Source organism: Drosophila serrata, unplaced genomic scaffold (genome assembly GCF_035046125.1).
Source record: "Drosophila serrata isolate PLE 108 unplaced genomic scaffold, ASM3504612v1 contig_321, whole genome shotgun sequence".
Classification (NCBI taxonomy): domain Eukaryota; kingdom Metazoa; phylum Arthropoda; class Insecta; order Diptera; family Drosophilidae; genus Drosophila; species Drosophila serrata.
In genome coordinates, this window is record NW_028257219.1 from 68,774 (window position 1) to 86,980 (window position 18,207).

Here is an 18,207-nt window from a genome sequence, read left to right on the forward strand (position 1 = left end):
GATGAAGCAAGGAACAGTTGGCGCAAAAGGATACGCGAGGCGGTTGGAGCCACATGAGGCCGCGGAGAATAGTGACCGGATATGGTATTTGCCACACTTTGGTGTCGAAAACCCGAACAAGCCCGTTAAGGCCCGACTTGTTTGTTGCGGCAGCCAAAGTTGGAGAAACGTCGTTGAATTCGGCGTTGGACAAAGGCCATCAGCACTACAAGTCTTTGCAAGCCGTGCTCTTTCATTTCAGAGAAGGAGCAGTCGGAGTCTGCGGCGATATCAAGGAGATGTTCCACTAAGTGCTGATCCGACCCGAAGATAGATGTTCCAAAGATTCCTTTGGAGAGATGGTAATGACGTAAGGGATCCGGATGTATACGTGATGAACGTAATGACCTTTGGCGCAGCCTGTTCGCCGAGCGCTGCACATTACGTGAAGACTGTGAATACCCTGCGATTTCGTGACTCGGATCCGAGAGCAGTCAAGGCCATCGTCGACTACCACCACGTCGACGACTACGTGGATAGTTTCGCTACAGAGCGCGAAGATATTAGCGTATCTACCCGTGTGAAGGAGATACACGCGGAAGCTGGATTCGAGCTATGCAAGTTCTCATCCAGCTCACCCACCGTGGAGATGGCGTTGGGACCACCTGGACGAGTCAAGAGCGTTGGACGGGGCGAGGCTGACCAGAAGATTCTTGGAATGCGTTGGCAGGTAGCCACGGATGACTTCAGGCTTAAAGTGGATTATCACCGAGTGCCAAGCAGCGTTCTAAGAGGGGATCGAGTTCCTACAAAAAGGGAATACTTGAGCCTTGTGATGTCAACGTTCGACCCACTGGGATTCCTATGTTGCCTGATGATTACAGCGAAGCTGTTGCTGAGAGAGATTTGGAGGCAGAAGATCCAGTGGGATGAACCACTACCGGAGGAGATTGGCAAGGCCTTTGCGATTTGGCGTAAAGAGATGGATGCCGTAGGACAGTTCCGTTGTCCTCGCCATTATTTTGGGCACGGAGCAGTTAGAGCCATAGAGCTGCACGTGTTCGTGGATGCAAGTCAATCTGCATTCGCGGCGGTGGCCTACTGGAGGGTCACATATGAGGACGATAATGTGCTGGTGAGCTTCGTATGCGCAAGGACGAAGGGTGTCCCTATGAGAACGATGTCGATCCCACGGCTGGAGCTGCAAGCAGCAGTACTTGGAACCAGACTAATGAACACTGTCAAGGAGGAGCACAGTGTGGTCATCAACGACGTGGTCTTATGGTCAGACTCGAAGACGGTGCTGAGATGGATTGGCAGCACACACCGCCGGTACAAGCAGTTTGTCGGCAATCGAGTGTCTGAGATTTTGGATTCGTCGAAGGTTGAAGGTACCTACAGCCGAAAATGCGGCGGATGATGCGACTCGGTCGCAAAGAGAAGTGGACCTTAGTCAGGAATCCCGATGGTTACGTGGACCTGCCTTTTTAAGGCAGCCAGCAAACAGCTGGCCGGCGCCTGAAGAGGAGAATAAGCGTGTTCCATATGCCCCTGATGAAGAGGAGAGGAGGAGGAGGAGGAGGAGCCCAGTGAGTTTGCCTTGTTTGCGGCGAATGATTTTGTTATCTCTTAACTTCAGTCGCTGGGTTAGAACCACAGCGCGGGTCTTGAGGCTTACGCGCCGGTGCCGTAAACAGAGAAGCGTGCTAAAGGAATACGGCCTTACAGCAGCAGAATGTCAGGCAGCGGAGAACCTGTTAATCATGCAGGCTCAATTGGCTGAGGTCGATGGGATACGGAAATGCTGTCGCCATGACGAGCGACATTCGAGGGCTGATGACCTACGTGGATGACCATGGAATTCTGCGAGCTTATGGCAGAATTGATGCCGTACTATGCGTTCTGTACAGTGCGAGGAGGCCCGTAATACTATCGCACAGGCACAATCTTACGGAGATAATCGTCAATCACTTCCACGTCAAAATGAAGCATCAAAACGTGGATGCGACGATTGCGGAGATCCGCAAGAGATTATGGGTCACGAAGATGAGGCGTGTTATGAAAAAAGTAATCTCGTCGTGCAACGATTGCAAGTTGCAGCGAGCCCGGCTGGTGCCTCCGATAATGGGACCCCATCCTGAAGATCGACTGGAAGCGGGTGGTTGGCCATTCAAATACACAGGATTGGACTAGTTTGGGCCACTGTTGGTGACTGTTTTCCGTCAGAAGGAGAAGCGTTGGGTCGCCTTGTTCACGTGCTTGACGACAAGGGCGATCGATTAGAATTTCGTCTGCCTTAGAGGACCAGTACACAGACTGCGCAGCGATAACGGCAAGAACTTCGTGGGAGCAGACAGGGAGGTCAGGCGCTTTGGAGACGTATTCGAGATGGAGAAAATTCAGGATGAGCGGTCAAGCAGGAGCATTGAATGGATCTTCAACTGCCCAGCGAACCCGTCTGAGGGAGGAATATGGGAGCGAATGGTGCAGTGCGTCAAAAGAGTACTGCGTCATACCCTAAAGGAAGTCGCACCGAGGGACAATGTATTGGAGAGTTTCCTGATCGAGTCGTAAATTCGCGTCCGCTTACCCATTTGCCGGTGGAAGCAGACCTGGAAGCACCGTTGACGCCAAATGACCTACTCAAGGGAGTAGCCAATCTGCCGGATACCCTTGGCCTGGGTGCGGAGTTGCCCAAGGAATGCTCTACACGAAAGCAGTGGAGGATTGCTCGCCTGCTGAGAGACCGTTTTTGGAAGAGGTGGGTCCTGGAGTACCTACCTACGCTGGTGCGGCGCGAGAAGTGGTGCAGGAGGACGGAGCCCATCCGTCTGGGTGACATGGTCTTCATCTGTGATCCTGCCTTGCCCCGACGAGAGTGGCGCAAGGGCATCGTGGAGGAAGTACAGTACGCATAAACGACAACGGCCTATTTTGGACATTGATGCGACCCGTCTATAAACTTGCGGTTTTGAATTGAGTGAAGCGGTTCTTCACGGGGTCGGGGATGCCGACGATCGAATATTGTAATCGATATGCGTAGTTAGTATATTAAGAATAACGTAAAAAATACTGATGGATTTTGAGCTTAAGAGTGAACGGGCATATTTTTATCGCTAAGTTAACCGCCAGAATTGAGCGTCTTATTGTCGTGCGAAAATTAGGAAGACACACTGCGGTAAGCGCGTGTGAGAGTTTATTGAAGTGTAAAATTAAGGTTAAGTTCATTTTTCCGCAGAATAAAATGTACAAACTTCTTCCCATGTGGAGCCGTTAAAGGCAAATCCAAGTGAAGCACGACACTTATGTTTGTAGAAGTTATTGGTAGTGATTGATTCGGTTTCGAGTCCGAATACGTCACTAAACTGGGTGCATAAATTAGTCAATTCGGGTTTGAAGTGTGGTGGAAAATTTTTAGCTCATTGATATAAGACAGTTTTTTCTCTATTGTTTTAAACTATGTCGTAGTTTGAAACTGGTTCATATGAAAAATTTTGTATATTTACTACTTGATCGGTACTGGTCGTATTCAGCAATCGGACAAATGCATTTTTGGTTATTGCAACAGTGTTGGCAACATAAATGCCTTCTATAATTTTCTGGTTTGGAATTAATACACTATCCACATCTGATGATAGGTGAATTTTTCTGCCTACTTGGAATCTTGCTGGTAGAACAATGAAATTATTACCAGAACTGTATGTTATTGGAAATTGGAAAATTTAGATTATTTGGTCTTATTATGAGCCAATCTTCATTTTGTTTGAAATCTAACTCGCAATTGCACTTCTTAATGAAGTCAATGCCTATTATTCCATTACAAGGTATTGCGAAGTGCAAATCTACTATGTGAAAATCGTGTGAAGTTATGTATTTACCTGTCTGTATATCTATTGAAATCAGTCCTTTGGACAGTATTATGTCTTGGCCTATGCCTTGAATATTTATTTTCTTATTTATTTGGATATCATGAAAAATATCAGAATTTTCCTGTAACTGAGATATGTCTGCACCAGAATCTTTTAAAAATACAAGTTTTTTATTTGTCTTCACATTGAAAAAATCTACAAATATATTTAAACTTAGCTTTATGGTATGAACCGCATAATTTTTCTTCTGCTGAATATCTGAGGGTTGTGGACAGTTTCCCTGATTGCTCTGTGCTACTCTAACATTGTTTGTATTATTATTATTATTGTTTCGGCCTCAGTTGGAATTGTTGTTTACATTTCCTCGGCCGTAGCTATTATTTTGGTAATTTCCCCTGTTTTGGTAGTTACCATTGCCTTTACCACGATAGTTACCACGATTTTTACTACCGCGGTAGTTGTAATTCCCTCTTTTAGAGTATCTCACAGTATTCACACTACCAGAAAGTCTTGTACTAGTACGGATGCATGCACTAACGGCAGCATCCATGGTAGTGAAAATAACAGACTCCAAAACGGTTTTTACACTTTCGTAACTAGTTTTACTAATCATTGTGTTAACGGCTTCTGTAGTGCTGAGCATGTCAGCAGTTTTAAATGGTATGTCTTGGTCAATATATGCAGCTTCAAGAAGCTGTCGCAGATTTTCTAGTTCAATTGTGAACAGAGTGGCAGCTTTGCCTTTCTGCGTTAAAATGTAAATTTTTTGCCTTTATGTTGGCGGGTGTTTCGCCGACAACTACGGCTTCTAATTTTGCAATGATTCCATCTATTGTGGTTTCATTTTTTATTTTTTTGAGGTTTGTGCCCTCATAAGTTTCCTTTGTTAGGTTGACAAGTTTTAATGCCGTTAAGAATTTTTCAAGACATTTTTCTTTCCGTCAAATTCTGGGACTGCTTGTGCAATTTCTCTAATATATGCCCTCTTGGCAGCGGCTGTGTCAATAATTACAAGGCTGTTATCAGCACTTTCGTCACTTTCAGATAAAATATCTTTGGAATCCAGTGTGATAACAGCAGGGATTGTTAGATTTGTTAAATCTTCTTCTTTTAATTGAATATCTTCATTCCGAACTTCGAAGTTTTCACCGAGTTCCAACTTTACAGGTGTATTCAAAATAGAAGGTAAAATTAAATTTAAATTATGCTTGTCTTTAACTTTTTGGATATTATTTCTCAGTTTTACTAGCAGCCTCGACGTTTCTGACCTATGTTCAGTGGTTAATACGTCTTTCTGTTGGTATATCAATAATCAAGCTTCGTTAAAGCTGTCGATTAATGTTAAGGCGTGCCTATTAACTGTATCTATATGCGTTTGTCTATTTTGTGTTAGACATTTATACGATTTTTCAATTCTCGTTTTAATATTTTGGATTCCGTCAGAAAGTTCTGGCCATTACATAATATTGACAAGCTACTTTGTTTTTCAAGATTATTCTGGGATATTCTTATAATTCATCATACTGCGTAATCATTATCTATTAAAAAAAAAAAAAAAAATGCTTATTTATTGAGCTGAATTTTATTATTGTACAATTACTGTAGTATAGCAACTTTTTTACAATAGTGAGGGGAGAAGTTCAATGGAAAATGGAAGGAAGGTCCGGGGGTGACCATGCTACTTACTACCGGGACTCGAACCCGGACCGGCAGTGCTACGGGTTCCAGTGTTTGTCGTCTCAACCCTTTGAGCTACCACCGGCGGCATCATTATCTATGAATACGAACGTAGTATGACGTTGAAATATGATATTATAAATTATGTCAATTACGATTAATCATCGTGTTTGTGCTGTGCCAATTAAAATTTTGTCCAAGTCATTTGCTCGGGTCATGAATCTTTTCTTTAGGCATTTATTGTGCAGCTTATAAAATTTGTAAAAGCAATTCGCACACATTATAACAACAATGATTATCAGTAATATGTTTGTTAATCTAGATCTATTTTGCTTATTTCAACTTTATTTATAACGTTAGCAGTAGAATCCACTGACTTAGCGTCTACTAATCCCATTTTGAAATTCTGTTCAGAATTATGATTTGATTCCATTAGAAAATCTTCTGAATATTTATTTATTGCATTACTGTTCATAAGCAGAACAATTTTCTTGCCTAAGGCTTTAATTTATTTCAATTTGTTTTTTTATTTTTTTATTTTTAATTATACTAACTGAACTGAAAACTTTTTTTTTTTATTTTAAAACTAGCTGTACCCTGCCACGTTTCTCTGTGGCATATTATGGTTAAGAGGGCACTTCTGAATACATCAAGGTTATGGCAAAAGCATCTTCCTGGCATAAGGTGAAGAAGGCAGTCAGAGTTGTCGTAGGCGGATTCAGGACTCTTTCTTGCACATTTAGTTCTGTGAAATAGACACGTTGATCATTCTCCAAATTGACTGCCAAGTGAACTACAGCTGGATAGCGTTCATGAATTGGGAACGAAAAAATTCGCCATGCAGCCTCGTTGCTGCTTATGTATCTTCCAGCCTGGTATTGAGAGATTTCATCGACAACTCGTACTGCATTGCTGTCACTATTTTCTGCCTGAACACCAAAAACTGCCATATCGCTGCCTTTATTCACGTACTTGCAGTTATATTTAATCGATTTCACGGAATTGCAATATTCTACGTTGATGTGCGCTTAGTATGATTTTGACAATAGTGGTGAGTATGGAACCACCCAACGATTGTCTACCTCAATATCACCAATTCTCATGTTTAAATTTGCCGAAGTCACTCCATCTTCAGTTGACCGTCTCCTATACAGAGGATATCCATCGTCCCCTGTTACGGTGTTGGCTGTAAATGCTCGAGGATATCGCTTGGAACACTTCCCGTCTACCATTCATGGTGAACATGGGTTGAGGGTACCACAAGGGCCATGGATCATGTTCTTGATGACAACTTCACGCAAATCCGTATCAACCTCGGCCCGTGGAATCTCAGCGCATATAACATCGTCGATTTCGTCTGGAGTAATTTTATCATACAGCCAAATCAGTATGTGCGCGTGCGGCAATACTCTCTTCCATTCTCTGTCATTCTACTGAATACATCCAGCACCGCACAGATCCAAAAACTCCATGTTTCACAATGAAATCCATCAGTGACTTGAGCTTTTTTCTGAAAACACGGGCTGTGATGTCATGCCTATCCCTATATGATTGTCCAGGAAATAACAGCTGTACTTTCTCGTCCCAAGCTGGATTGCATGTGAAGGTGATAAATAAATCTGGACGGCCGTAGCAACGAACATATGCCATGGCATCTTGAGCATATTCATGCATGTGGCGTGGACTACCTATGTATGAGGATGGCAAAATCGTGAGCTTTCCAACGTTGGTTGTATCACGGTTATTCATCACAGCATCCGGCAAATGGATATATTCCTCGGACCGAAGTTTCGTCTGTTTTAATCGAAGGAGCCTGACAGTATGTGCAGACCTGATGCATCCGGCCAATAACGACATTGCGATTCGAGCTGTAATCAACAGTTGGATTATATCTGAATGCAAGACGATTGTATTGCAGGTTTTGATCTGCAGCAAGCTGTAAACGCACTTCAGCTACCCTTGCCCTGTCGCGTTCATTATTTTGAGAGTGAATCAAATCGATTGCTGCAGAACGGGACTGCCTAGCTCTCAATCGTGTTCGCTCTAGCCTAGCTGCTCGTCTTTCTGCTGATTCCGCGTTGTGAATCTGCTTTGCTCTCAGCCGCTCAATCTCTCGGATGGAGGCCCGTTCTTCGTCAGTCATATTCGTAATCTTACGTCTGTTTGCTTCTGTATTGCGAGTACGACGACCCAAACTCGCATTCTTGGGTGGCATGACTTCGTTTCTTACTGAACCTGAACCAAAAAAATTAAATTTTTATCTTCAATTTTTTCTTTCAATATGTTTTTAATGTTTGACAGGAAATGCTTTGATTCAGCTGGCTGCCTGTAGAGGGCGCAGCAGTAGGGGCACGGGGAAACGCTAAAAAAAAGTGATGTATTCGCAAATGCAGATAAGCTATCAACATCAAAAGTAGACAATAACCGAGCTGGAACCTCAACGCATGTTGTGTATAAATTTGGGCTTAAACGGTTCAGAACTTTTCAAGTTTCTTCTTTCAATATGTTTTGAATATTTGACAGGAAATTCTTTGATTCAGCTGGCTGCCTGTAGAGGGCGCAGCAGTAGGGGCACGGGGAAACGCGAAAAAAATTGATATATTCTCAACCGCAGATAAGCTATCAACATCAAAAGTAGACAATAACCGAGCTGGAACCTCAACGCATGTTGTGTAAAAATTTGGGCTTAAACGGTTCAGAACGTTTCAAGTCTATGAAGGATGTAGACACGAACAGAGCATTTTTATATATATATAGATTTCAAATTTATTTAGCTAGCTATTCAGCTAGGCATGGAATTTAGGATTTGAATTAATTTGGTTGCTAGTGGGAAATTTACCCAGTGCCTGAGACCTGTACTTTGAGCGTTACAATATGAATTATTATGAATTATTATTATTATTAATATCACTTAATTAATCGATTATGTTATTTTTTTAATTAATTTATTAATTAATGCTAGGGCCATTCTGAGTTTATATATATAATTATTTAAATTATAATTATAATCATTAGGCAAATCTTCATCAAATTTGCTAATAAGCTATACTAAATTGCTTCGCATTAAGGTAAAATTTACAGTTTGCCTGCCTATAGTTTCGCATAGCTTTACGTGCTAACGTTTCGCTCAATTTTACATTTGTTTTTATAATAAATAAAAAAAATATGCATCGTAGTGCAATGAAAAAAAAAATTTGCAATAGAGAAAAAAAATTGTGTGCGCTCTTTAAAACGCTGCCGGTTCACTTTCCTTGATGCCGGTGCTGGCTGCTGCTTTTCTGTTGGTGTCCTTCGCGTCAGCTGGTCTTCGCCGGTTTTGCTATGCTGACGCTCCTTCAAAGGCGCAAGGGATGGAGTGCCCCTCGCGCTGTTGCTTTCTCTGCTGCAATTGTCCGTGGCCTATCGGCTCGCAATCCGAAGATTGCAGTAAGATTGTCACGGTTACAGGTGATATTCCATTTTATACATATTTCATCCGAATATTGCAGTAAGATTGTCATGGCTACAGGTGAAATTCCATTTTTTTTTCATCTGAAGATTGCAGTAAGATTGTCACGGTCGCCTTGTTATGTAAAGTAACCGTCCAAAATAATCAATGTTGATCCAGTTGTTTTCTTCTGGAGGAGATAGATTTTTATTGAATAATTTCTTAGCCTTAGTGCTATGCACTGTAATGTAGTGAGCAGCCGTCTTACATACATTTTATATTGGCTTATTATGTACAGCAACGGAAACGCTGCTGGCTAGCTGAGAGACACTGCGACGGTTAAGCGTGGAAACTTTGCTATTTGTGCGGTCGCTGTAATCGAGTGCGGATCATATTTCGTCTGCACTTTAGCATGTGCAGAGGACATTTAACTTTAGGCGGGCTGCTACATAGTCGCTGCTTATTTATGCCTTTTGTTGGCATAACAACAAAGTGTTGCATTCTTATTTATATGTATGTATCTACATATGTACGCATTCTACACTGGAGATACCTCGTTTCTATGGATCCTATTCTGATTTCTACGATTTTATTGCGACGTTCACCACGGTCAACGGAAATGACGAAATTACAATATCTAAGGTCAAGTTTAGGCTGCGTGGCTATAGAGACCATACGTTCGCTTGAGCCCTCGAATGCCAATTACAAAATGGCTCTGAATTTTTTAAACAATCGATTTTATAATTAAGTTTTACATTTTCCGGCATACGTACAGGAAATATTTGGGTTAAAAGGTGTCGAGTCCGCATCTGCGAGCAATCTGTTCTTGGATGGAGTGCTATTTCACATCGTCGCAAGCAAGCAGGATCAGAGGACGCTCGATATATGGGAAGAGGATTTGTCTATCAATGAGCTATCTACTTGAAAGTCGTTCTTGGAGAGGAGACGTAGGATGATGGAATATTGGGATCAAGCCTTGATAAAGAATTTTGGACGTTGATGCACTACGGTCAGTACATTCAAGTGGCCCGTATGACACCAGGCACGTGCCTGTTTGGGTAAGGTGTTAGTAGGCGCGATGAAAAATATAGGACAGAATACGAAAAAATTGACTACCGTTGTACTGCCAGATTGTGAGATTGTTTGTTTACTAAGTGTGTTTGTATTAAAGATTTTTATTTGGGAAGGCTATCTACGTTAGATGTGTGTACAAATCATTATTTTTTATGGGGAAGACAACGAATTTGCCACCATTAAGCAATAATAACTAACGCTCGAATTAGGTTGATTAAATGCTTTATATTTTTCGTTTTCTGTTCTCTCGTCGGAGCTGCAACTTACGATCGAACGCTTAGCTTTAGCTTGCTTTAGCTTAGCAAGTTATTATAGGAGTCTACTAGAGTAGGAAGGTAATCTTTGGTTTGCATCCCAATTTAAACCGCGTAGCGTGAAAAGTAAAAAGTTCTTTGAACCGACTCAATGCGTTTACTATGGACGCCGTACTGAGGGCTCCAAACGCAGTATCCATATTCTAAGATAGGGAGGTTTAAAGATGTATATAAGGATTTAGTAACATAGCGTATCATAGGGTATTTAGTAACATAGGTAAATAATCAGTATAGATTTAATCTGTCTGAAAATTATTATGGAAGCCCTTTATAATATAGGAAGAGAGCTCCAAAAGATTTGTTGTTGTTGATCTTCGCTTAATAAAGCCATGTTGACATGGAGAAATAACCGATCTACAAAGGTGCTGTAAGTGGGGGGTGATAATGTTTTCAAATAATTTAGGGCTGGCCGACAACTTAGAGATTCCTCTATAATTGCTGGCATCCAATTTGATTCCTTTTTTGTGGAGAGGAATAAGATACGATTCCTTCCAAATAATGGAAAAGTGGGAGGTTTCCAAGGACAAGGTAAACAATTTCAGAAGGGTGATAGCACAGGGCGTCGGCACAATGCCTGAGCATACTGCCAGGAATTCCGTCGGGACCTGGCGAATAAACTGGCTTGACACGATGAAGATCTTAAAGGAGAGAGCTTTCGTTTAGGCTAGGACAGAAAATTAAGTTTGATTTGGGTATATCGTAAGAATAGGTCTGGTGTAGATACGAAGAGATTGAATAGGTTGTTTGAAAAAACTGCGAAAATAGATCGGCTATTGCCTATCATTATTTGCGGTAGTGTTTTCAAATGAAAGCGAGAAAGGATTTGTTTTAGGCTTACGTTTAGTTTTAACGAAATTATAAAACTGTTTTGGGTCCTGTGAGAACTGGGCCCTACAAACGAGTTAAATAGTTTTTATAACACTGCGCGTTTAGCACGGTAAAGTTTGACCGAGCTGATAAATAAGATGAAAGGGCAGATTGAGAACCGGTGAATTTAAATTTAGCATACTGTCTAGATTTTTTATTTTTAAGTCGGCTCAACTCTTTAGTAAACCACGGCGGTTTATTTGAGCTTGGCGGATAATATAACGGAACAGTAAAAAATGAATTCATGGCACTGTAAAAAATCCACGGCAACTGCCATGTCAGTGCACATGTATAGATCGGACCAATTGAACTCGTTTATAAAATTACTCAGCCGTTCAAAGTCCGTCTTGCGAAAACATAGGACTTTATTGGCTGGACGGTCAGAAATATTCTGTACGTCACACCCAATATCACGAGTCACATCGAAAGTTGGATGATAAGGATCTTCGGGCTGCGTCAGAGGCGCAACCCTTGCTTAACTGACTCTTGCAGGATCAGAGACGAAGCAAAGATCGGGCAAGCGCTGTAAGGAATTTCGCACATGGTTGACTTGAGACAGCGAAATGTCAAACAAGCCAGCGATAAAGTCATGTTGTGTAGGTGTATGGAGAGTATTGGTGGAATTGTTTGAGCACCAAATAACACCAGGGATATTAAAATCTCCTAGAACTACCAACTGGTCTCTATCCAAAAGTCTACTGGAAACCATCTGAATAGCGAAAAGCAGTTTCCAATAAATAGGAAGTTCCGACAGTGGAGGTATGAGGAACACGTAATAAAAATGGAGCTACCTTTGATAGATAGTTGCATTCCTCAAAGGCTAATAATTCTGTAAGCACAATAACCTGAGATGCAAACGAAAGGCTATCAGAATACAAGTTAGGAAGCTTACTACGTTAGCCTCTTGCATTCTGATAGGAAATACCTAAGGAGTAGGTTAGTTTTTGGGGTCGGGATTGAAAGACGTAGAAGGCGCAGTGGTATGATCAGGCCTGGGATGATTTATTCCTACACGCCGCTTTTTCTTTTTCTTGCAAGAAGTTGGGAAAGCAAATAGTGTTAAAGAGCTTGTTAGGGACATTTATTTTGAAAGACGAAATATCCCAAGCGTAACAAAAATGTAATCTTTAATTTATCGCCTTTGGTGTTGCCTTGTATAAATATATGTCTCGTAGGTGGAACCGCTATAAGGGCTTTAGGGAAGGCAGATTGGTTATCTTGTCGGCCGGTATTCCGGGCCTAACACCCTGGGCAGATATATTCTGTGCACGGGACTTTGAGGGGTCAATATTTGCGATCCCCCAGGGGACAAAGCAGAAGTCACCGGCGGTACGGGCACTCCCGCTGCACATTCAGATACCGAATCTTTTCTGGCACTCGATCTCAGCACCCTTGGAATTAATGCTGAGGTCGAGGGCAGCTGCTGAGAGCCCGTTGCAGGTAGTTGGGGTCCGTCTGCAGGATGCCCACCAATAGCAGTTTTTTGCGCCTAGGATCATTTAATAGCGTAAAGCTATTAAATTGGGTGTCCAGCGCCAAGAACATTTCAATAGTTACGAAATTTCGTTAATATGCCCTTAAAACCGTTTTTGGTTAGAGTATAAGTATAATTCATGCCAGTCAAACTTACAATTGGATCTTAAAAGCTTGCTCTCTTTACATCTCAACAGCTCTAAATGCAAACTGACATTTTCCCGAGTCACTCCCTCGTTTTCCACTTATATGCTTAACGACTGCGCTTTAGAAAGTATCTCTCTAGTTGAAGATCTAGGTGTCCGACTAGATCCTAAACTATCGTCCTCCGAGCATATTTCTCGCATGGTTAACTAAGCCACAGGTGTATTTATTGTATTTATTAAAAGGTGGTCGAAGGAATTCGATTCTTCTTATGTAAGAAATATATTTTTCACGTCATTAGTTCGCTCTTTATTGGAGTGTGGTTTTTGTGTTTGGAGTTCTCAATTCGGAGTCCATTGTATCCGCATTGAATCTGTCCAAAATAACTTTTTGCTGTTTGCCCTCCGAGGCTTAACCTGGGATGCTGATTTAAGATTGCTGCCTTACTCTAGTAGACTTTTCTTAATTAATTTACCCTTCCTAGCTAACCGTAGAAAGATTCTTGGCGTCGTTTTTTTATAAAAACTTATACACGGGGACGTGAACATGTAGAACTTATTTTCCCTTAGTAGCAGTGGGTTAGTTTTTTGGGTCGGGATCGGAAAACGTAGAAGGCGCAGGCGATCATACCGATCAGGCCTGTGAAGAGTTATTCTTAAATGCCGCTTTTTCTTTTTCTTCATTTCGAACTCCTTAACAACATTGTACTCTGGCCAAAAGTTGGGAAAGCAAATAGTGTTAAAGAGTTCGTTAGGGACATTTATTTTGAAAAATGAAGTATCCCTAGCGAAAGAAAATTTAAACTTTTCCACCTTAATCTTTATTTTATCGGCCCTGGTGTTACCCTGTATAAGGGCGAGAACATCTTCCTATGTTTGATCAGGGGAGAGCCGCGAATCAAAAATACGTCTCTATCAAGAGTTTTACGAAATCTCGTTAAAATGCCCTTAAAACCGTTTTTGGTTTGCCGCATTAAAGACATCATTTCCCTTTCTACATCGCGACTGGCCTCACAGCAATAACGCAGGCCGATGTGTTTTTTATATCGTCCACCGTCCGAGCTGCAACTCCAATTCACTTGGCGTGCATAACGTCGTCGCACAGCCAGCAGCCAATTGTAAGGTCACTTGCAGAAATAGCCTTCTTGCAGGTTTTGGCGAAACAGTCATCATTTACGGACATTATAAGGAGTTACCACTGTACTTGTACTTGGAAAAAAAGAGGAAAAAAAACAACAGAGCTATGAAGAAAGAAGTTAAGAGTCACAGCGAGAGCGGAAGAGCGTAGGAGATCAGCTAAGATAAGAAGTACAGTGGCACAGCTAAAGCGAGAGAGTGGGAGAGCGTGGGAGATAAAAAGATAGCAAAAACGTTTAGCTGTTGCTACGGCGCAAACAAAAGCTAAACAAAGAAGGCTGAAAAAGGAATGCAAAATATGCAAAAGCTAGCACTAGCAGCACAACTAAATTGGGAAATAAAACCAATTATATACACAAATTAGAATAGCTGAATGCATACGGGATGTGAACGGGAAGTTATAAACACAAAATAGAAAATTTAAATTAGCCCCGGTAGTTAGTTTCAAACTTTAACACAAAACGAGAGCGCAAGATAAAACACGTCCGTTCACTTGACAGATGAATGATGATTTTTAACGCAAGCACCAGCAGGTGGGAAAAAACTCGATTTTTAAATTCGTGTCCGAATCTTTATAACTTCTCGCCTAGCGAACCAGTTAAATTTGAATCATAGAAAATCGCATACACTAGGTTCTGGGAATTTTGCTAAGGCTGTCGAAATTCTAGCACGTGACTCATGGTATCACTGATTATTAGCACCATTTAAATTTAAATGCAACATCATGGAGATTTCAGCAAAATATTTCGCTCGCTGAGCATTATCCTGTTTAGGGTTGTAAAACTCACGCGACTTTTGTTATTTTTGGGAGTGGTTTTTGTTTATTTGCCTGAATACCGTCAAGACCTGTGAGCCCTTTGAAAATGTCTGCTCCACGGAGATCCGCTGGGGATTGCAGCCATACTTCTCGGAGGGAGCCCTCAAGCAGTATAACGTGTCCAAGCGCTGCATGACCATGGATCAGTGCCAGTCCAAGCGGAAGCGGTACATGCAGCTGTTCTGTACCCACATCTGGTACGAGGATTGGGCGTGCAACGAGACTTTAAGGCAGGGCTATGGTGTACACTGGACCCTGGGTATTGCACTCTTGGGCATGACAGTCTGGCTTATGCCGCGGTCTTAGTCTCGAGTAACCACATCCCTTTATCCAACGATTGATTCATTAATTTTGACAAAAGCCGTCCATAAGCTAAGTAAAATACCATCTATTTCACTTTTCCGTTGTGGAGTAGAAACCGTCCAACTAGTGCCATGACTCTGGCTCAAATATTTTACTAGTTTTAGTAAAGTAAGTAACGTTTCATGCGTTAAGCATGATTTCAAAGACAATTTATAGGAGTTCTTTATAACTATTAAGAGCCAGTCTTCGAATATTTTATATATTCCAAAAGAGAATCATTTCGACGAAAGGTTTTATCTTCTTTGTTTACATCAAATGTAAAAGAATTTCAGACTCCCTGCTAAAAAGAATCCACTCTTTCTCTATTATTATTATTCTATTATTTACACAACTTGAAGGCCATGATTTGATGCCGATTTACAAATAATATTAAGTAACCAATAGAATACCCAAACTTGAGGCAAAAATACCATAATGGTAACAATTTTAGAAACAAGAAATTGCCTTAATTAAAACCACTGTTGTATCTTAGCATCTCACACCCCCATTACACACAATAAAGCAATTCTGACGTCTGTTTGGCGCTTTAATATTATTTCTACCAATCAGAACGAATAGATCTTTCACTTGGTGCTGACCTAAATGCTACAAGACGAATTGATTTGGATAGCGCGTTGGCAACTTCATAACACTAAACTTGGTTGGATCGTGTCTACAGGGCTGACAAGTGCGTCAACTCATAAGTCTTCTAAGCTGCCATCGTCAAGGATCCTAGTAATCATTCTGGTGATGACACACTTTCTGCCGTAGTAAAGCGATTTTGGAAAATCGAGGACTTCAGTTCATCAAAACAAGTATTGTTGCCTAAAGACTAGCGATGCGAGCAGCTTTTGAAAGAATGTTGCGTTAGGCTTGAAAATGGGCAGAACTCCGTTCGTCTCTTCCCACATCAGGGCACGTGTCTTTTGTAAAAAGAGCAAGAGGTTTGAGAAATTCGTTGCCAGGAGAAGGATATACTGTCGCGAGGACACATTCCAATCCGCAAATGGTGTTCGAATAATGCAGGAGCCCTCGAAGGGGAGACTGACTGCGACAGAGAACAATTTATAAGGCCTTGGGATTGGCCAGGGATCCGTCTTCCGGTCAGCTCCTTTTTAACTTTTCTCAAATACTGACAACTTATCGACCCACAAACTTATGCAACGATGTTGAATTCCTTTGTGTGAAGCTATCTATCAAAGGTAGCTCCATTTTTATTACCTTTTCCTACATACCTCCACTGGCGGAACTTCCTATTTATTGTAATCACCTTTCCGCTAATCAGATGGTTTCCAGTAAACTTTTGGATAGAGACCAGTTGGTAGTTCTAGGAGATTTTAATATCCCTGGTGTTATTTGGTGCTCAAACAATTCCACCAATACTCTCCATACACCTACACAACATGACTTTATCGCTGGCTTGTTTGACATTTCGCTGTCTCAAGTCAACCATGTGCGAAATTCCTTACAGCGCTTGCCCGATCTTTGCTTCGTCTCTGATCCTGCAAGAGTCAGTTTAGCAAGGGTTGCGCCTCTGACGCAGCCCGAAGATCCTTATCATCCAACTTTCGATGTGACTCGTGATATTGGGTGTGACGTACAGAATATTTCTGACCGTCCAGCCAATAAAGTCCAATGTTTTCGCAAGACGGACTTTGAACGGCTGAGTAATTTTATAAACGAGTTCAATTGGTCCGATCTATATATGTGCACTGACATGACAGTTGCCGTGGATTTTTTACAGTGCCATGAATTCATTTTTTACTGAATGTGTTCCGTTATATTATCCGCCAAGCTCAAATAAACCGCCGTGGTTTACTAAAGAGTTGAGCCGACTTAAAAATAAAAAATCTAGACAGTATGCTAAATTTAAATTCACCGGTTCTCAATCTGCCCTTTCATCTTATTTATCAGCTCGGTCAAACTTTACCGTGCTAAACGCGCAGTGTTATAAAAACTATTTAACTCGTTTGTAGGGCCCAGTTCTCACAGGACCCTACTTACCCTACCCTACAACTTAATTTTCTGTCCTAGCCTAAACGAAAGCTCTCTCCTTTTAGATCTTCATCGTGTCAAGCCAGTTTATTCGCCAGGTCCCGACGGAATTCCTGGCTGTGTGCTCAGGCATTGCGCCGACGCCCTGTGCTATCCCCTTCTGAAATTGTTTACCTTGTCCTTGGAAACCTCCCACTTTTCCATTATTTGGAAGGAATCGTATCTTATTCCTCTCCACAAAAAAGGAATCAAATTGGATGCCAGCAATTATAGAGGAATCTCTAAGTTGTCGGCCAGCCCTAAATTATTTGAAAACATTATCACCCCCCACTTACAGCACCTTTGTAGATCGGTTATTTCTCCATGTCAACATGGCTTTATTAAGCGAAGATCAACAACAACAAATCTTTTGGAGCTCTCTTCCTATATTATAAAGGGCTTCCATAATAATTGTCAGACAGATGTAATCTATACTGATTTCAGTAAAGCATTTGACTCTGTTAACAATTCTCTCCTCGTTAGAAAACTCGATTCAATGGGTTTTCCAAGTGATCTTCTTAATTGGATCTCAAGTTATTTGAATGGCAGGACGCAAAAGGTCCTCTTTAAGAATAATATATGGAATGTTCTAAGGGTTACATCTGGCGTCCCGCAAGGAAGCCATTTGAGACCCTTATTGTTTACATTATTTATAAATGACCTGCCGAAAGTCTTGACTAACTCCAGAGTGCTTATGTACGCGGATGACGTCAAGCTTTGCGTGCAATACAATGACGTTGCCTGCCAGTCGGATTTACAAACAGATCTTAATAATTTTCAAACTTGGTGCCGTGTAAACTTATTAAACTTAAATGACTCGAAATGCAAGCTAATGACATTCTCACGTGTCGTTCCTAAGCTTGATACTTACACGCTGAACTGCTGCTCTTTGGAAAGAATTAATTCTGTTGACGATTTGGGCATCCGCTTGGACCCAAAATTTGACTTTATTGATCATATTTCGTCTATGGTGAATAGAGCCAGGGGTGTGCTTGGATTTATTAAACGGTGGTCGAAAGAATTCAATGACCCCTATGTTACTAAATCTTTATAT

General features: G+C 41.5%; 1 protein-coding gene across 1 annotated transcript; it reads left to right on the forward strand.

The window, feature by feature from the left end:
- The first annotated feature begins 313 nt into the window (after nt 1-313).
- Nucleotides 314-1,399, forward strand: LOC147642952 (uncharacterized). The gene has a single exon (XM_086837574.1). It carries the CDS (start codon nt 314-316, stop codon nt 1,397-1,399), a length of 1,086 nt encoding a protein of 361 aa, XP_086693700.1.
- The last annotated feature ends 16,808 nt before the right edge of the window (nt 1,400-18,207 follow it).

Coding starts and splice junctions, on each gene's coding strand:
- LOC147642952 (XM_086837574.1), top strand. CDS start 314: ATGTTCCAAAGATTCCTTTGGAGAGATGGTAATGACGTAAGGGATCCG.